Source organism: Cyprinus carpio, chromosome B7 (assembly GCF_018340385.1).
Source record: "Cyprinus carpio isolate SPL01 chromosome B7, ASM1834038v1, whole genome shotgun sequence".
Lineage (NCBI taxonomy): Eukaryota > Metazoa > Chordata > Actinopteri > Cypriniformes > Cyprinidae > Cyprinus > Cyprinus carpio.
In genome coordinates, this window is record NC_056603.1 from 33,046,056 (window position 1) to 33,063,325 (window position 17,270).

The 17,270-nt window shown below is 40.6% G+C and overlaps 1 protein-coding gene across 1 annotated transcript in view; it reads right to left on the minus strand.

Annotated features, from left to right (window-relative positions):
- The window catches only part of LOC109052121 (B-cell scaffold protein with ankyrin repeats-like), a 173,663-nt gene that overhangs the window by 100,329 nt on the left and 56,064 nt on the right, over positions 1-17,270 (minus strand). Inside the window, exon 6 of the mRNA XM_042728372.1 lies at positions 6,793-6,907. Within this exon, the coding sequence (XP_042584306.1) occupies positions 6,793-6,907 (115 nt within the window). The remainder of the gene's footprint in view (positions 1-6,792; positions 6,908-17,270) is intronic.

Here is a 17,270-nt window from a genome sequence, read left to right on the forward strand (position 1 = left end):
TCTGGTTCCCTTGTGGATGTTTGTGTTTCGTGTTTTGGACTGCTTATCTGGATGTTGACCTTTGCCTGGCTGGATTATGATTTTGGATTACTCTTAATAAAACACTGCTTTTGGATCTACCTGTTTGTGTGCGTGTCGTGACAGAAGGACTCCGTCATGCCTAGATCCAGCGGTGTGGGAGTTCGAATCTGTTCCCCAGCCACCATGGAGGAACGGAGGGGGAGACTCCGGAACTTAACCACCCTTCGTCAAAGGGGGAGTGAGGTGGGTGGCCTGGCGCAATTGTTTTTGGACCATGGCAGTCGGGTTGGGTTATAATGATGCAACACTGAAAGACTTTTTTAACAATTGCCTGGATGACCCTTTGCCTCAATGGGAGATGAAGGGGTTGGAGATCCTGGACTTTTGGGGGTTTACCCATTACCTGCGCCATCGTTCTCAGTGGGATACATCAACCACACCTGAGTCTCCAGACAGGACTGCCGCCAGCCCAGCGCCACAGCACAAGATGGCCGCCAGCCCAGCGCCACAGCACAAGATGGCCGCCAGCCCAGCACCACTGCACAAGATGGCCGCCAGCCCAGCACCACTGCACAAGATGGCCGAATCTACACCTGTGTTGCCAGACAAGATGGCTGACTCAACACCTGAGTCTTCCGTCAAGGTGCCACCGACTCACCATCATAGAGGGCGAAGGAGGAGGAGACAGGCGTCTACCGTTCCTCAAAGCCCAGAGGACGTTCCCGAGCAGGCCGCTGCCGTCCAGGAGGACGTTCCCGAGCAGGCCGCTGCCGTCCAGGAGGACGTTCCCGAGCAGGCCGCTGCCGTCCAGGAGGACGTTCCCGAGCATGCCGCTGCCATCCAGGAGGACGTTCCCGAGCAGGCCGCTGCCGTCCCCGATGCCGTTCCGGAGGCCGAGGCGGTGCCCGATGCCGTTCCGGAGGCCGAGGCGGTGCCCGATGCTGTTCCGGAGGCCGAGGCGGTGCCCGATGCTGTTCCGGAGGTCGAGGCGGTGCCCGATGCCGAGGCGGTGCCCGATGCTGTTCCGGAGGTCGAGGCGGTGCCCGATGCTGTTCAGGAGGTCGAGGCGGTGCCCGATGCTGTTCCGGAGGCCGAGGCGGTGCCCGATGCCGAGGCGGTGCCCGATGCTGTTCCGGAGGCCGAGGCGGTGCCCGATGCCGAGGCCGTTCCCGATGCCATGATTCCCTTGTGGATGTTTGTGTTTCGTGTTTTGGACTGCTTATCTGGATGTTGACCTTTGCCTGGCTGGATTATGATTTTTGGATTACTCTTAATAAAACACTGCTTTTGGATCTACCTGTTTGTGTGCGTGTCGTGACAACGGTGGTTTCGTATCGACCGGAGTACGGTTTCTAAGATACTGGCAAATGTTTTTTAAGAGCTTAAATGAAACGTTCCACAAACCATAAGGCAAAACCTGGCATATTTGGTATCGCTGGACTCAGCAAGGATTCATGAGTCTACAAAGATGACTCTGAAAATAAGTTGACCACACCCAAAGTGAAAAGCATGTGTATATTCGATTTTACCACTAGGTGGCACTGGCTTGAAACTTCTCTGGCTCCTTCAGGGCATCGTGCTGATAAACCATACCAAGTTTTGTAATGATACTGCTAAATTCTGAAAAAACAGAGGTGTTAATTATAGACCTAAAAGCTCTGCATGTAATAACCTAGAACGCTGTCTAAGACTTGATGGCTGCTCTGTCAATTCTTCGTCATCAGTTAGGAACTTAGGTGTGCTATTTGATTGCAACCTTTCCTTAGAAAGCCACGTTTCAAGGATTTGTAAAACTGCATTTTTCCATCTCAAAAATATATCTAAATTACGGCCTATGCTCTCAATGTCAAATGCAGAAATGTTAATCCATGCGTTTATGACCTAAAGGTTAGACTATTGTAATGCTCTATTGGGTGGTTGTTCTGCATGCTTAGTAAACAAACTCCAGTTAGTCCAAAATGCAGCAGCTAGAGTTCTTACTAGAACCAGGAAGTATGATCATATTAGCCCGGTCCTGTTAACACTGCACTGGCTCCCTATCAAACATCGTATAGATTTTAAAATCTTGTTTATTACTTATAAAGCCCTGAATGGTTTAGCACCTCAGTATTTGAAAGAGCTCTTGTTACATTATAGTCCTTCACGTCAGCTGCATTCTCAAAACTCTGGCAATTTGATAATACCTTAAATATCAAAGTCAACTGCGGGCAGCAGATCCTTCTCCTATTTAGCGCCCAAACTCTGGAATAACCTACCTAACATTGTTCGGGAGGCAGACACACTCTTGCAGTTTAAATCTAGATTAAAGACCCATCTCTTTAACCTGGCTTACACATAACATACTAATACACTTCTAATATCCAAATCCGTTAAAGGATTTTTAGGCTGCATTAATTAGGTAAACCGGAACCGGGGAACACTTCCCATAACACCCGATGTACTTGCTACATCGTTAGAAGAATGGCATCTACGCTCATATTAGTCTGTTTCTCTCTTATTCCGAGGTCACCGTAGCCACCAGATCCAGTCTGTATCCAAGTCAGAGGGTTACTGCAGTCACCCTGATCCAGTATGTATCCAGCCCAGATGGTGGATTAGCACCTAGAAAGGACCTCTACAGCCCTGAAAGACAGCGGAGACAAGGACAACTAGAGCCCCAGAGAAAGATCCCCTGTAAAGACCTTGTCTTAGACGACCACCGGGACAAGACCACAGGAAACAGATGATTCTTCTGCACAATCTGACTTTGCTGCAGCCTGGAATTGAACTGCTGGTTTCGTCTGATCAGAGGAGAACTGGCCCCCTGACTGAGCCTGGTTTCTCCCAAGGTTTTTTCTCCATTCTGTCACCGATGGAGTTTTGGTTCTTTGCCGCTGTCGCCTCTGGCTTGCTTAGTTGGGGACACTTCATTTACAGCGATATCATTGACTTGATTGCAAATTATTGCACAGATACTATTTAAAATGAACTGAGCTGCATGATGACATCACTGAATTCAATGATGAACTGCCTTTAACTGTCATTTTGCATTATTGACACACTGTTTTCCTAATTAATGTTGTTCAGTTGCTTTGACGCAATCTTTTTTGTTTAAAGCGCTATATAAATAAAGGTGACTTGATGGTATGTCATTGTATTCATAAAATATAGCATTGTACTACAAAATTCAAAATGGCCAATGCCCAAAATGGCTGACATGGGAAAATTTGGTATCATTTGACTTGGCATGATGCACCCAATCTAAAGAGACCAGTTTTGGCCAAACCATTCAAAAGTTATAAGCAAAAATATTTTTTTCATTATCTCCAGACCACTAGGTGGCACAGTGCCCAAACACTGCAGATAGTCTCAGGTCATGCTTGTTATAACACAAACCAAGTTTGCTCTCAATACGCCCAACCGTTGCAGAAATATAGCCTCATAACCATTTTTGCATGCTTTTTGTTGAATTTGTTCGCACGTTATTCGAGAATGGTTTGAATAATCAACTTGAATTACATAACTTTTTGACAGCATCGTCTGAAGATAATCTGTTTCAATTTTCATAAAAATCGGTAGACAATTGAAAATAGCAACAAACAAAAAAAACTAAACCTTAGGATTTTTGAATTTTGGAGTTCATTCGACTCGGCATGAGCCAAGGATTCAGAGGAAAAAAATATTTTCCTAGTGTGGCTTATGGTTCAATAAACATGAGTGAAACTTTGGACAAGTGGTGGCGCTAGAGAGTTTGAGTTAGAGACTCCTAATTTGCTACAGTGACTTTTCTCACTGTCCTCTATCAGAGTGCCAAATTTCACAACTTTCCTGCAAGTGGTTCTATGGGCTGCCATAGACTCAAGAGGAAGAAAAAAACAGAAGAAATAGAAGAAAGAAGAATAATGAGAACGCCAACGGATACAATAGGTGCCTTCACACCTTTGGTGCTTGGCCCCTAATACACACCTTTGGTGCTTGGCCCCAAGCAGCAATTACGGGGCCAAGCACTACAGAAGAAAGCTTCAGACCAACTGCAGGAATGAGTTAATTAAAACCATTTTAAGATTATTTTAGTCAAAATGGCTGAAAAATCATAAATACACTAGTAACATAATTTATTGGCTCAAAACTTTTGACCAGTAGATGGCGCTGTTACCAAATTAAATGAGGTATGGTCAGTGTGAGGTGACAATGGCACATACAAAGATTGGTGTCAATATGTCAAATATTTGCAGAGATACAGCCTCAGATGCAGTTTGGCACTATGCCTAAAATTTGTAGCGGCACTGTATGAAAATGGTTTAGTTTATCGACAAAAAAATCCATAAATTTTTGTCAGCACAGTCTGAAGATCATCTGACTCGATTTTGGTGAAAAGCGGACTAACGGTTTATGAGGAGTTCGAAAAAGTAGGTTTTCTACTTAAATCAAAATGGCGGACAGGAAGTCCAGCTTACTCTGGGATATTTGGTATCTATGTTGTCGGCATAAGCCAAGGAATATTTAGAGACCAGTCTCATTACAACAGGCTAATGCAATCAAAAGTTATTAGCATTTTTGGAAATATAATTATTAATGGTTAATGAATGGTTTATTACTCTTGACCAATAGGTGGCAAAATGACCAATAGGTGGTAACTGTTACCAAATTGATGTGGTGTGGTCAGTTTGAGGTGACAATGGCACATAAAGTTTAATGTAAATATGTCAAACCTTTGCAGAGATACAGCCCTCACATGCAGTTTGGCATCTTTCCAGCAAATTCATTGACATGCTAAACGAGAACTGAAACGAAATCCATAACTTTTTAACAGCATGAGTCAGATTGGTGAAAATCAGACCACCGTCTAGGAGGAGTTCAAAAAGTAGGTCTTCAACATGAATTAAAATGGCGGACAGGAAGTTTGGCCAATTTTGGCATAACTGGTATCAATGTTCTCGGCATGACCCTAAGAATATAGGGAGACTACTTTCATTTCAATAGCCCAATTTATTCAAACGTTATTTACATTTTTGTAAATTTCTTTATAACTTTTGACTACAAGGTCTAACCCTGCCCCCAAACTTTTTGAGTACCATCAGGGCATGGTGTCGAAGACGCATAGTGAATTTCGTAACGATACGTCAATGCATTCATAAATTATAGCATTTTATGACAAAATTCTAAATGGCCGACGCCCAAAATGGCCGATACGGGAAAATTGGATATGGTTTGACTCAGCATGCTCCACCAAATCTAAGGAGATTTGTGATTTTTGGTCATACCATTCAGAAGTTACAAGCAAAAAAAAAAATGCACCAAAACACTGCAGGTAGCCCCAGGTCATGCTTGTTATAGCACACACTAAGTTTGGTCTTAATACGCCATACTGTTGCAGAGATATAGCCTCACATCCATTTTTGCATGCTTTTTGTAGAATCTGTTCATGTGTTATTCAAGAACGGTTGGACAAATCAACTTGAATTCCATAACTTTTTGCCATACGGTTCAAAAGTTATTAGCATAAACATGATTGAAACTTTGGACAAGTGGTGGTGCTAGAAAGTTTGAGTTAGAGACTCCAAACTTGCTATACTTAATATTGGGATTGTCCTCTATCAGTGTGCTAAATTTTCACAACTTTCCCTCAAACAGTTCTATGGGCTGCCATAGTGGGCTGCCAATGGTGGAAGAAATGGAAGAAGAAGAAGAAAAACACCAATGGATACAATAGATGCCTACGCACCTTCGGTGCTTGGCCCCTAATAATAGGAACGCCAATGATTTCAATAGGTGCATAAGCACCTTTGGTGCTTGGCCCCTAATAATAAACAATAATCAGCAAACCGAGGATGGAATAAATACACAGGGTAATGAACCAAACTAGAGAGAGGTTGGGGAACATGATCAGTAAATATGGCGACCAAAGAGAACATACTATAAATCAGGGAAACAAGAACAACATACAGGGAGTTAGAAAACATAGGCACATTATGATGAACTGAAAGTAAAAATAACAGTCTCTTAATGCAACAGAATATAACTAGACATGACATTAGGGCTGGAGATGATTTTATCCATCAGAAATTGACTGGGTCATTAAAAATTGCTTGTAACATTTAAAATACATCCAGGTGGTTGGAGGGGAGAGTTTAAAAAGTATAGTAGCATGGATGTGTGATGTCAGCAAGAAAGGAAATGAGTTTTTGGTAAAAGGGAAGGTTTTTATTATTATTATTATTATTATTAATACTACTATCTTTTGAAATAACATGCACCAAAGAATCATGCACAATAAGACCAGTAACATATGCATTAAATAAATGGGCTCCTGATATATCTAAATAAAGTGAATGGGGTCAGTTTTGCGTTCAACTTTAAAAGCTATTGAAAATAATGTCTTTAAAAGTTTTATAATGTCTAGTGAAGTGTGATCAGAGGAAAAAAAAGATCACAGTGTGGGGCACTTTTTTGCTCTTACACAAAACTCCCAATTCATGCAGATTTCTTCTAAAAATGACTGTGCCCACAATATTATTCTGAGCAATAATAAATGTGACAACATTCTAAACATTCATTTAACATCATTCTGTTTTTCAGTGAAGGCTGCAGAAAAGTGATACTTTCTTAGTTACATCAACTAAGTTTTTATCGAGCATTAGTATGAAGACTATATTTTGTGTGTATGCACAATAACATTTTGACAATTCCTCTGCGTTAAACTGCAGTGAATCTGGGTCATACTGCTCTAGATCTAAAACAGTGGACCTAAAATGGCTTAAATAAGCTATTCAAAACTAGAGAAGCCCTTACCTCCAGCAGGAGACTGATCACACTGCAGGCCCTGGAAACCACCTGTTGGCATTTTCAGCATTAAACAAGAAGCCAGAGTTTGATCCAGCTTCTCCAAGGAAGACACCTGAAAAGCCTTCAAAACATAAGAAACATTACAAACCTTAAAGGGGTCATATGATGCTATTTTAAAGATCATTATTTGGTGTAACAGAATATGCTGACATGATTTAATGTTCAAAAAACACATTATTTTTTCAAATACTGTACACTATTGTAGGTCCTCTATGCCCCGCCTCGCTCAAATGCATTGTTTTCTACAAAGCCCCTCCTTCCGACAACCACAGTCTGCTCTGATTGGCCAGCTGACCCAGTGCATTTGGATTGGCCAAACACCACAAGCATGCATTGGAAATGTAATGCCCCTTATCATAATTGCGAGCTTCAGCTTTCAACATAAATGTAAAGACAGTACATAATGTCTTTAGTTTTACCATTAGTTCAAGCCCGAAAGTCATGTCGGGTGACAGACACAGTGATGATACTCCTATGTATTTGCAGTACACAAGCTGCAATTAAGAAAGCTGATTACACTGTGAGTGACACTGTCTCTCTCTCATGCACACAAACATACTACACGATGCTCTATGCGGTGCAAAACTCCGCATTTGAACAGTCAACAGCAAATACTTAAACTATTAAGAAAGCATACTTACAGTAGCTGATTCAGAATATCTGCCAGATTGTCATAGCAAAGTCAGAATTGACCCAATTTTGTTTATTTTATTTTAATTTTTTTTTAGAAATAGCCTATGCACAACCAGCCTTGTAGCCTTGTGGGGTGAAACGTTTGTAGTCTTGAAAGTTAAAAGCTAAACTCTCCTAGGTTCACAAAACTGTCGTGTCCATAAAATGTGTTGCACAAATTCGAACATCTGGGTTGTGCTGTTCTGTTGTAAATAAATCTTGACAAATGATTCCTCATTGCATCTACTTTCGGAAGGCTAAATAAAGTGCTTTTGCTTTAGCACAGAAACACACAGCATTTCCCTGATATCAATACTACTGCGGTTCCTGAAACCATGCCTTCTTTCTTTGCATGAACATTTGGGCGGTATTACATGAATACTTCCACATTGTGACATGGACATGTGGGGCCGTGTTTGAACGAGGGGTTTTAGCCCGGTCTGGATCAGCCTTCTGTTTTAGATAGAATAAATCATTTTGTGGGAGACTTTGAGCTTTGTAACTCTGCAGATCTTATACATGCACAAATAGCTACATAACACACAGAAGAAAAGGAAAAACAGAAATCACATCATATGACCCCTTTAAGAAAGTATTAAATGCTGAAGAGTGTGCCACTATCATCATTAAGCCAAACTGTAAACATGAAGAAAGGTCCCAAACTTTTCTCCATCTTCCATTGGTCAGACAATCACATGGCTCTGTCACAAAGTCACTCCGTTTGTCAAACTATTGCTGGCATGTCAGTCTGGCCAGGATGCTTAGGCAAGAGTTTTGATAGCATCTCTGATCCACTTTTCGGGGCATTAACCCATAGTTATGTTAGTAGCACTAATGATATTTATGATGATAATATTTTTAATTTTATTATTAATAATAATAATAATATGAATAATAATATGAATAATATGAATAATAAATGTTATTTAGGATAGTGCCTGTAAAAGGCTACTTTCTCAAAGCACTTTACAACACAAGCAAACACAGCAATCCAAATTGAAACACAAAAATACAGAATGACAATCAGTTAAAAGCAAAATGGAAATAAAAAGTTTTAAGACTAGATTTAAAAATACCTAATAAATTTGCTTCCCTGATGTCAGCTGGGAGAGAATTCCACAATTTGTGGGCGTAAGATGAAAATGAGTTAACTTAAATGACTCACTTATAGTTGTGTCTACATATTCAGCTGGGATATTTTAACATTGATATTGATGCACCTTATTGTATAGTTAAGTGGTGTGTGTTAAGGTCACACACATATTTATACTTAAAATATCAACCCAGAATTTCAATAAACAAAATAAAAATGTTTAGTAAAAAGAAAAAAAAAACACAAATTATCAAGTTACTTCATCAGCCAGTACAGCCTAATATGCTTTATCATCTTTTAAAACTATTCAGAATGTGTCTGTATTGCATCTATTCAAATGTGCAGTCAATCAGGAGGATGAAAATGGTGTATTATCAGAGTTGGTTGCAACAAATAGAGTAAAAGCAGGAGCTATTTACAGAGCTAAACAAAAATACAGGTCCAATGGACTGGAGGAGTCCAAGGTGGAGCTGGCAGATGCAGAGACCACAGGGAGGCTGATGAATACATGCAGTGGCTTTCCTTGATGATGCCAATGCTATGGACTCCTAAGGACTCCTGGGTGGGAATGAGGAGGGTAGAGCCAGGAGAAAGTGCAGCCGAGGCAGAGTCAGGGTGACTGGAGAACCACGCAAAGCCAGAAGGAGGAAGGGACTGGGTGACACTACAGGGCCGGTGAGCTGAGGTGGAGCCAGGGGATCCAAGAACCAAGCTGGAATGGAATGTTGTCCATTCTGAGGAGTGTGGATAGTAGAGCCACCAGAGGGATGGAGGTGCCCAATGAGGCCACAGGTCTGGAGGACCCAGGTGTACCCACAAGCAAAAAAAAATTCTACAAAAAATTCTTATGCATTGCAATCCTTTAATTTTTAATATTTGGCATGTTTGTGTGCTGCTGTGCGTCCCTGTGTTTAATAAGCAGCGTGTACATGCGTTGTGGACCCGCCTATACTTACACGCTCATTTTATTATTTGGGATGTTTGTTGCGCCAGACTTTAGACCAGGTTTGAGTTGGTCTATGGCGCAGTCTATTTTCAGCTCCTTAAAATAGCAATGCGCCAGCAATGCGCCTGAACACACCTCTTTTTCAGACCAGCACGGACATGGGCGCACAAATGGGCGCAAATACATTTGCTAATTAAACGACATGGCGCTGGACGGGAAAATGCGAATGCCGCCGGACTGAAACTAGCAAACACACTTGTGCTGCACCTTGCGTTGCATTGCGTCGGGTGTATGATAGGGCCCTGAGTTTTCGGGCTCAATAAGGTGGGTTGGTTTTGAGTGTGTTTCGCCACCATAGTAACTACTCAGCTACCATGCTCCGGAGCAGGTTTTATTTTGGGTTAGAGATACCCAAACTGGTCCAATCAGTTGTGAGCAAAGTGACATATATCAGATGCAATTAAGTCACTTCCCCATATCCCTAGCTTCAAATTAAAGCAGTTTAGATTGGAACAATTATTTATTAGTCCAGTCCTGTTTTGTTCTCCTATGGGCAGGCAATCGATCGGATCGAAATGATCGTATCCCCTCGTTCTCCTTCAGTTGCGCCCTGGGACCTAGAGGTGGTGTTTTAAAGCCACCATTCAAGCCTTTAGCACCCATTGCTATGAAGGAGCTATCTCTCAAAACTGCACTTCTTCTTGACATTGCTTTGACTAAGCACAAAGAGAATTTACATGCGTTTTTCATGGACAGCGACTGTATTCACGTTAGGCCCGGCGACTGCAGTGTCACTCTCCAGCAGAGAGCGTAATCGATTATAGTCTACTGACATCATTCACATACGTGCTTGTCACACGAGTATTAAAATATCCAACTTCTATTTTTAAATCCGAGATCTGGGCACATTTTGGAAAAGCCAAGCTTAGTGCAGGGAAAACATGCTCTGAATCGATTCTGAGCATGGCTTTTTCCTCCTTATGGCATGTGTGTGCACTAGAGACAATCGCGGCAGGCTTCATTACACAGCATATGGACTGTGAGACAGGTGCGCAATGCTTGACTGTGTGCTTCCACCCACCATTATTTCAGTGCTTTACTTTAGATATAAATACATTTATACCGTTTGGAATGCAATATGTATTAGATACACAAAACTCACGTACAGACAGACATTACTTACATCTCTGAATACTTTTATGTTATGGAATTGATGTAAACAGTCAGTTATGTTTAAAGAACAGGACAAAACATCTGATATGTTGAAACAGATTTTTGCATTAGTGTGAATGCAGCCTATTAAAGTTGCCACTGTCTATGATCTCATCAGTAATAATCAAACAGCAATAATGCTAAGGAAAGAAGAAAAACACATAACTATGATTGTTTGTAAACTTTCAGATACTTAAAACTCTCTCAGAAGTTGAAAGTACTTTTTGTTTATCACTTCTAATCCCCCCCCCCATTACTTTATATGTGTTTATATGTATTGAAGCTATATTTATTTGATTAAGTTCTTTACAATTGTCTTGATTTATTATTCATTTTTAATTATTTTAAAAAGTAGCCTGCTTATATAATTTAATAAAAGTGCACAAAATAAATGTTGTATAATCGTGATGCATTCTGATAACGAATGGAATCTAATCATTGACATGATAATCATAAATGAATCAAATCATGAAACCAGTGATGATTGAATCATGTAATGGGTTTTGATTCTGTGGAATGGTAAGAGGTGTTTTGTTTACACTCTAGTTTGGCTTTTTTATTAGAAATTTTCTTTGAAAAAAAACAAAACAAAAGGCTTAGCTGAAATTTGGTGGGTTGTGGGCTCATATCCTTGGCTCATCTGCTTAACTGTACATAGTGTATTTATTAATTAGATGACAAATTTGGTAATTTTTTCTCACTGTCTTGAGGCAATAAACCATGTTAAGTATTTTCTTTATGGAAAATGTTTAACGTGCAGTTTTGAGCGTTGCATAACTTTCATTCACATTCTGGGCCCATTTGCCTGTACATAGTTTGCATCATCAGTAAGGTGCATTTTGAGTTTGGTCTTTTAATTTTTAATATTTTAATTATTGTGTTAGTGGTGTGAAGCATTACCATTTACCTTAACAGAATTTTTTTTTTTTCCAGCCAATGTTTATTATTGAAAAATTGCTTAATTTTCCAGTCTTGTAGAATAGCTTTTTTGCCAGAATTAGAGCAATGTAAACTAATTTTAATGTGGTGCTACATCTGTCTCCGAAAATAATCCTAACAAGCAGAACGAAGGAGACAATGGTATTTCAATCCCAAGTACCATATGCAACTTCTCTGTATCCCCCGACCAAAAATTCTGAACAGGGGTACAATACCATAAGGAGTTAAGGTAAGTGTCTAAACTACCAAAATTACACTGGACACAGATGGGCGAATTAGTAAAACCCATTTAATGTTTTCTATATTCTATAATATGCACTCTGTGGAAAATCTTATATTAAGTTGTAAATTAGAATTATTAATCATAGAGAACATATTTTTACTAATTTGTAAAATTAGTATTAGTAAAAATTTGTAAAATACTAATTATAAAATAGTTTTATCTGAGTCCCATTTTACGGTTGGTAGGTACACCAAATTATCTATGCAAAGTATTCATTTAAATAATTTAGATAACATTCTTTTTGATGGTGAGACTGCTCTGATCTGAGTAACAAATGCAGAAGGTTGAAGCGTATTATACTCAATATTTACTATTTATTCCTGATTACCTCCTTTATATGTAAATAATGAATAAATTCTCCTTTAGGAATAGTGTCAAAGCATTGGTGATGTAAAACTAGTGATGGGACGATTGATACCGAGGCTCAGATGCTCCAACACAGTTTTCAACGCATTATTGTATCACACACTGTGCTGATGCTTGTATCGAAATGACAAAACCACGTGACTGATGACATTTGAAGCTCCGAACGTCATACAGTATTAATGCATTAGACCATGTAGTAAAATCAGAATCGTAAAGGGACATTGATTTGCAAGGCAGAATCAGAAACTCATGTAATTTGTGCACAAGAGTTTTATTAAAGGGGGGGTGAAATGCTATTTCATGCATACTGAGTTTTTTACACTGTTAAAGAGTTGGATTCCCATGCTAAACATGGACAAAGTTTCAAAAATTAAGTTGTACGTTTGAAGGAGTATTTTTGGAACAAAGTTCGGTTTGTCACAAGTTTCGGAAAGTTTTTTTCGAGTATGGGTCTGTGTGACATTAGATGGTGCGGAATTTCCTTATATGGGTCCTAAGGGCACTTCTCCCGGAAGGGTGCGGAATTTCCTTACGTAGACCAGAGCCAGATACATTCACTCACCAGAGCGAAAGAGCGAAATGTCACCAAAGAAGTGTGTTTTTGGTTGCCAGGGCAAGACAACCCTGCACAGATTACCAAAAAAAACAACATTAAGGGACCAGTGGATGGAGTTTATTTTTAAAGAGCATCAACGGAGTTGTGCAAGTGTTTTTGTTTGTTTCCTGCATTTCGAAGATGCTTGTTTTACAAACAAGTCCCAGTTTGACGCCGGATTTGCAAAGCGTTTATTTCTTAAGGATGATGCAGTCCCAACGAAAAAGGGTCACGATCGTGTGTTGGAACCGCAGGCGGTGAGTAAAACTGCTTCAAATATATCTGTGTTGTTAACTTAGCTATCGGCGCGTAAGCACATCAAGTAAACAGCATGCGATGTATGGTGTGTGTGTATATTTAAATACATTTGTTTAGCTGGCCACTGTAGGTTTCTGTTTGTTTATTGTTAAACCACTCCAAACAACAATACACAATGCGTGTGAAAAAATGTCAATGAAAAATAAATGAATTATTTAATAATAAATCATAAAGCGCGCTTCTTCATTGAAATGCGCTACTATTCCATAGTTTTTCTATGAAAATATTAGTCTGATGTGCAAAACGGTTCCGCGTGTGTACTGATAAGTCACATACAATAATACATAAATCAATTCATGTCCTCATAAACCACGAGTAAACACACACAAATGTTGTAAAAGTAGCGCATGTGATTCTTTAGCTCCACCCACACGTCACGCCTCCAGCCGCTCGTGTTTTTCCGAAAAAAATCGGTACAGACTATCTTTCTCTTATAAATATAATAAAACTAAAGACTTTTTGGAGATCTGAAGGATGCAGTACTACTCTATAGGTACTCAAGATTAACAGGAGATTGAGTGAGAATGAGCATTTCACCCCCCCTTTAACTACAAACTAGTCTAACAAACAAACAAACATACAATCACTCATACAGGGGAAAGGGCAAATAAGACTTGGATGAGGATGTAAGGAATAAGGGAAAATGGAAAATGAAACTATGAAAAGAGTCAGTTAACCACCTGCGTAAAACCATGAGTGCCATTTATAACGGGATCTATATCTTATACTAATCCTCTGTTTCGTTTAGTTAAATGTACGATACTTGCATTGCCTTGGCCTGGAACTAGTGTCTGGATGCAGTCTCGGATGAAAGTCTCGATGGTTTGGAGGTTCGGTGGTGTAGGAGACGCGATCACGTTCTTCCTGGTTTGAAGGGTGATGAATTCCAAAGATGTTCTGACTCGAATGTGATTGGGAGTTTCTTCCCAGTGGAAAGTGAAAAAGAGCTAAGAGAGACATCAGCTGAGATCCTAGGATCTTTGATGAATGGAAAGTCAAGGCCGAGGGCCTGGCATGTGCTTAGGGTGTCCTTAGAAGCGTTCTAGCTCACATCCTCATCTGGAAGACAGAAGACTTAGCAGAAGAAGAACAACAGAGGGCAGCAGAAGGACTAGTAGAAGAAGAACCTGGGCGGAACTGTGCGTGAGCCTTTTAACGTCTCAGAAGATTCAAGCCTCTCAGGATGGGCTTGTCCAATAAGAAAGGATGAAATTCCAAGTGGAAGATTGGAAAAAATAATGAAGAGTTTTATGGCCCTTTGTCTGAAAGCATGGTAATTCGCAACTCCATTGAGAGTTAATGTAAAATTACTTAAGGTTCTTAGAACACTAATATATTGCCTATGTACCAACATATATCATTTAGATCATCAGAAGACGATCTCATTGATACCAAACATTGTATAAATTAGGTTATATTAACTAGTGATCTATCATAAGCATGAATAAAACATACAATACACAAAAGACAATATACAAAAACAGTAACAACATACACAATGCCCTGAAGTATGTGTGTCCCCCAACTGTAAGACGCTTTGGATAAAAGCATCTGCAAAATGACTAAATGTAAATGTATATGGTGACTTACAATGGGGGAGGTTTCGGAGGAAAAGGCTCTTAAAGCTAGTGTCTTCCTCTATGCCAGGTTCACTGCAAGCTCTGAATTAAGCTCGTCGAAGTCTGAGGTAGTAATCATGGGGAGTTTCATGACGGCCCTGTTTGGTGTCTAGGGCAGCGATCAGTCCGTGTTCAGACTCTGCGTCTGAGAATTCATTTATGATGGCTTGTTTAAGCTGTTGGTAGTCCGATAGGGTGTGTCCTGGCTGTTGAGCCAGGAAGTGTCGCACTTCCAGGCTAGAGGTGATCCAGAGCAGATAGAGTCTACCTTGGTTTTTTACACCTGTCCAAGACTGCAGGTAAAAGTCAATCTCTCTTAAGTGAGCGTGGACTTGTTCTCCTGCAAGTTCTGGTGTGAATGCAGGGATGTTTCTGGCCATTCGGTTTAGATCTTTGAGTGTTATTCCATGTGCTGTTTCAGGGCTCGCCTGAATAAATCCCTTTCCTTCTGCAGTGCAGAGCTTTTCAGGAGGCTGACTTGTGAAATGTCAAACAGAAGGTTTGGCTCCTCCCTTTGTATCTGTGTACAGGGGTGAGGGGATTTGAACTGCTGGCTGTGTGACATGCAGCAGGGTGCCTTTTATTTGAGTCCATGCCCAGTCTGTAGGACTTTCAGTTCTCTCTGAACCATGTCAAGCTCCTCGTTAATGTTGCAGAATTGCTGAGTCAGAGTTTGGAGTTCAGCTCTGGCTGCATGTAGATTGCCTTCTAAGGCCTTAGATCTGGTGTCTCTCTCATTAAGTCAAATATGTTGTTTTTAACAGTGACTTTGTGTAAAACAGTACTCTTTCCGAGTCCTGTCTGGTGTTTTTTTCAAGCTGCTCTCGGCGTCCAGCAGCTGTTAGCGATTCCTGAAGACTGGTGATTTCCTTCTGTTGCACCATTCTGTAAGGTTCCTTGCATCTGTTCTGTGCTTTCTCTCATTGAGCAGGTGTCAGTTCCCTATAGAACTCTGTGACTTGCAAGTTCAGTTCATTTACCTCCTGTCTGAGGCCTGTGAGGATGTGGGCCAAGGAGAGGATGATGCTGGTCAGATCCTGGTGGTTCAGGCTAGGTGTCAGGTGTCTACTTGTGTCGCAGTCTCACTGTTCTTTTCTCTGCGGTTGCAGGTCTTTGGCTGCTCTGAGCTGAAGGATGTCCACCACAGTGCCCTGCTGGGTTTCCAGGTCGTCCTGTTGCGCTGACAGGGCTGGATGTCTGCGGAATGTCTGCGACATACTGGCACACTTGTGGGAACACCATAGAGAGAGAGGCAGAAGGCAAATGCAAGTACATAAAGCTATATGTATGGGAAAACGGCTGCATAGGCTGTGTAAGGTGTGAATAGCTGGTGAGGGGCAGCTAGTGAGGTAGGGTGAGGTAGTTTTAAGAGTTGAAGAAATGTATTTATTTTTAAAACAGCTGTTTTTTTTTTGTTGTTGTTGGTTTATATTTTATTTATTTATTTTATTTTTTTTTTGCTGTTGTTGTTTTATTAACCGATGTTCCAATAAAGGGAAGATCACTTAATTTAATATCATTGCAATCATATTGTTTCAAATCTATCCATGCCCCATTATCTAAATTAAGGGCACCTATTATGCAAAATCCACTTTTACAGTGTTTGGATATAAATGTGTGTTGGCAGTGTGTGAACACAACCACCCTACAATGATAAAAATCCACTCACTCCTCATTTATTAATCCCCTTTAAACCAAGTCAGTCTCACTAGATCTGCCGTTTTGATTCTCATGAATTGAGGTGAAACAAATAAGTGGAAGAGCTCACGTGTTTCAGAGTATTTCTTATAACAGCTATAACAGTGAGTAGGTGGTTTTTCCCCTCTCTCTCTCTGTTACCTGCTGCACTGTACTAATGCAGACACGTTCATTTGATTTGGCGCTTACGCTTCCAACTCTTCATGTACTGTTTTTAGATGCAGACTCTGAGGAGTCCTGCAGCAGATGTTTGTTGTGCGCTATGATTTGGCATTTTATGCTACCAAGCATTAGTTGCCCAACTACTTCCCTCTTTTGCGGGCATACTGTATGGAGTTAGACAGAGACTGGGAAGATGGACTCCCATGGCTAATGTTGGCTGCACGAGAGGCTGTACAGGAAAGTACAGGCTTTAGCCGGAATGAGCTGGTTTTTGGGCATACAGTGAGGGGTCCTTTAGCGGTCTTAAAAAGTGGCTGTATTGATACTGAGCCACCGAAGAATCTGATTGACTTTGTGAATGGGTTCAGACACTGTTTGTTTAAAGCTGGGTGTATGGCACAAGAGAAATTGGGTGTATCTCAAAGTAAAATTAAAGTTTTATGACAGACGTACCGAGAGACAGGAGTTCAGTCCGGGTGACCAGGTCCTTGCCCTGATGCCTATTGTGGGCTCACCATTTC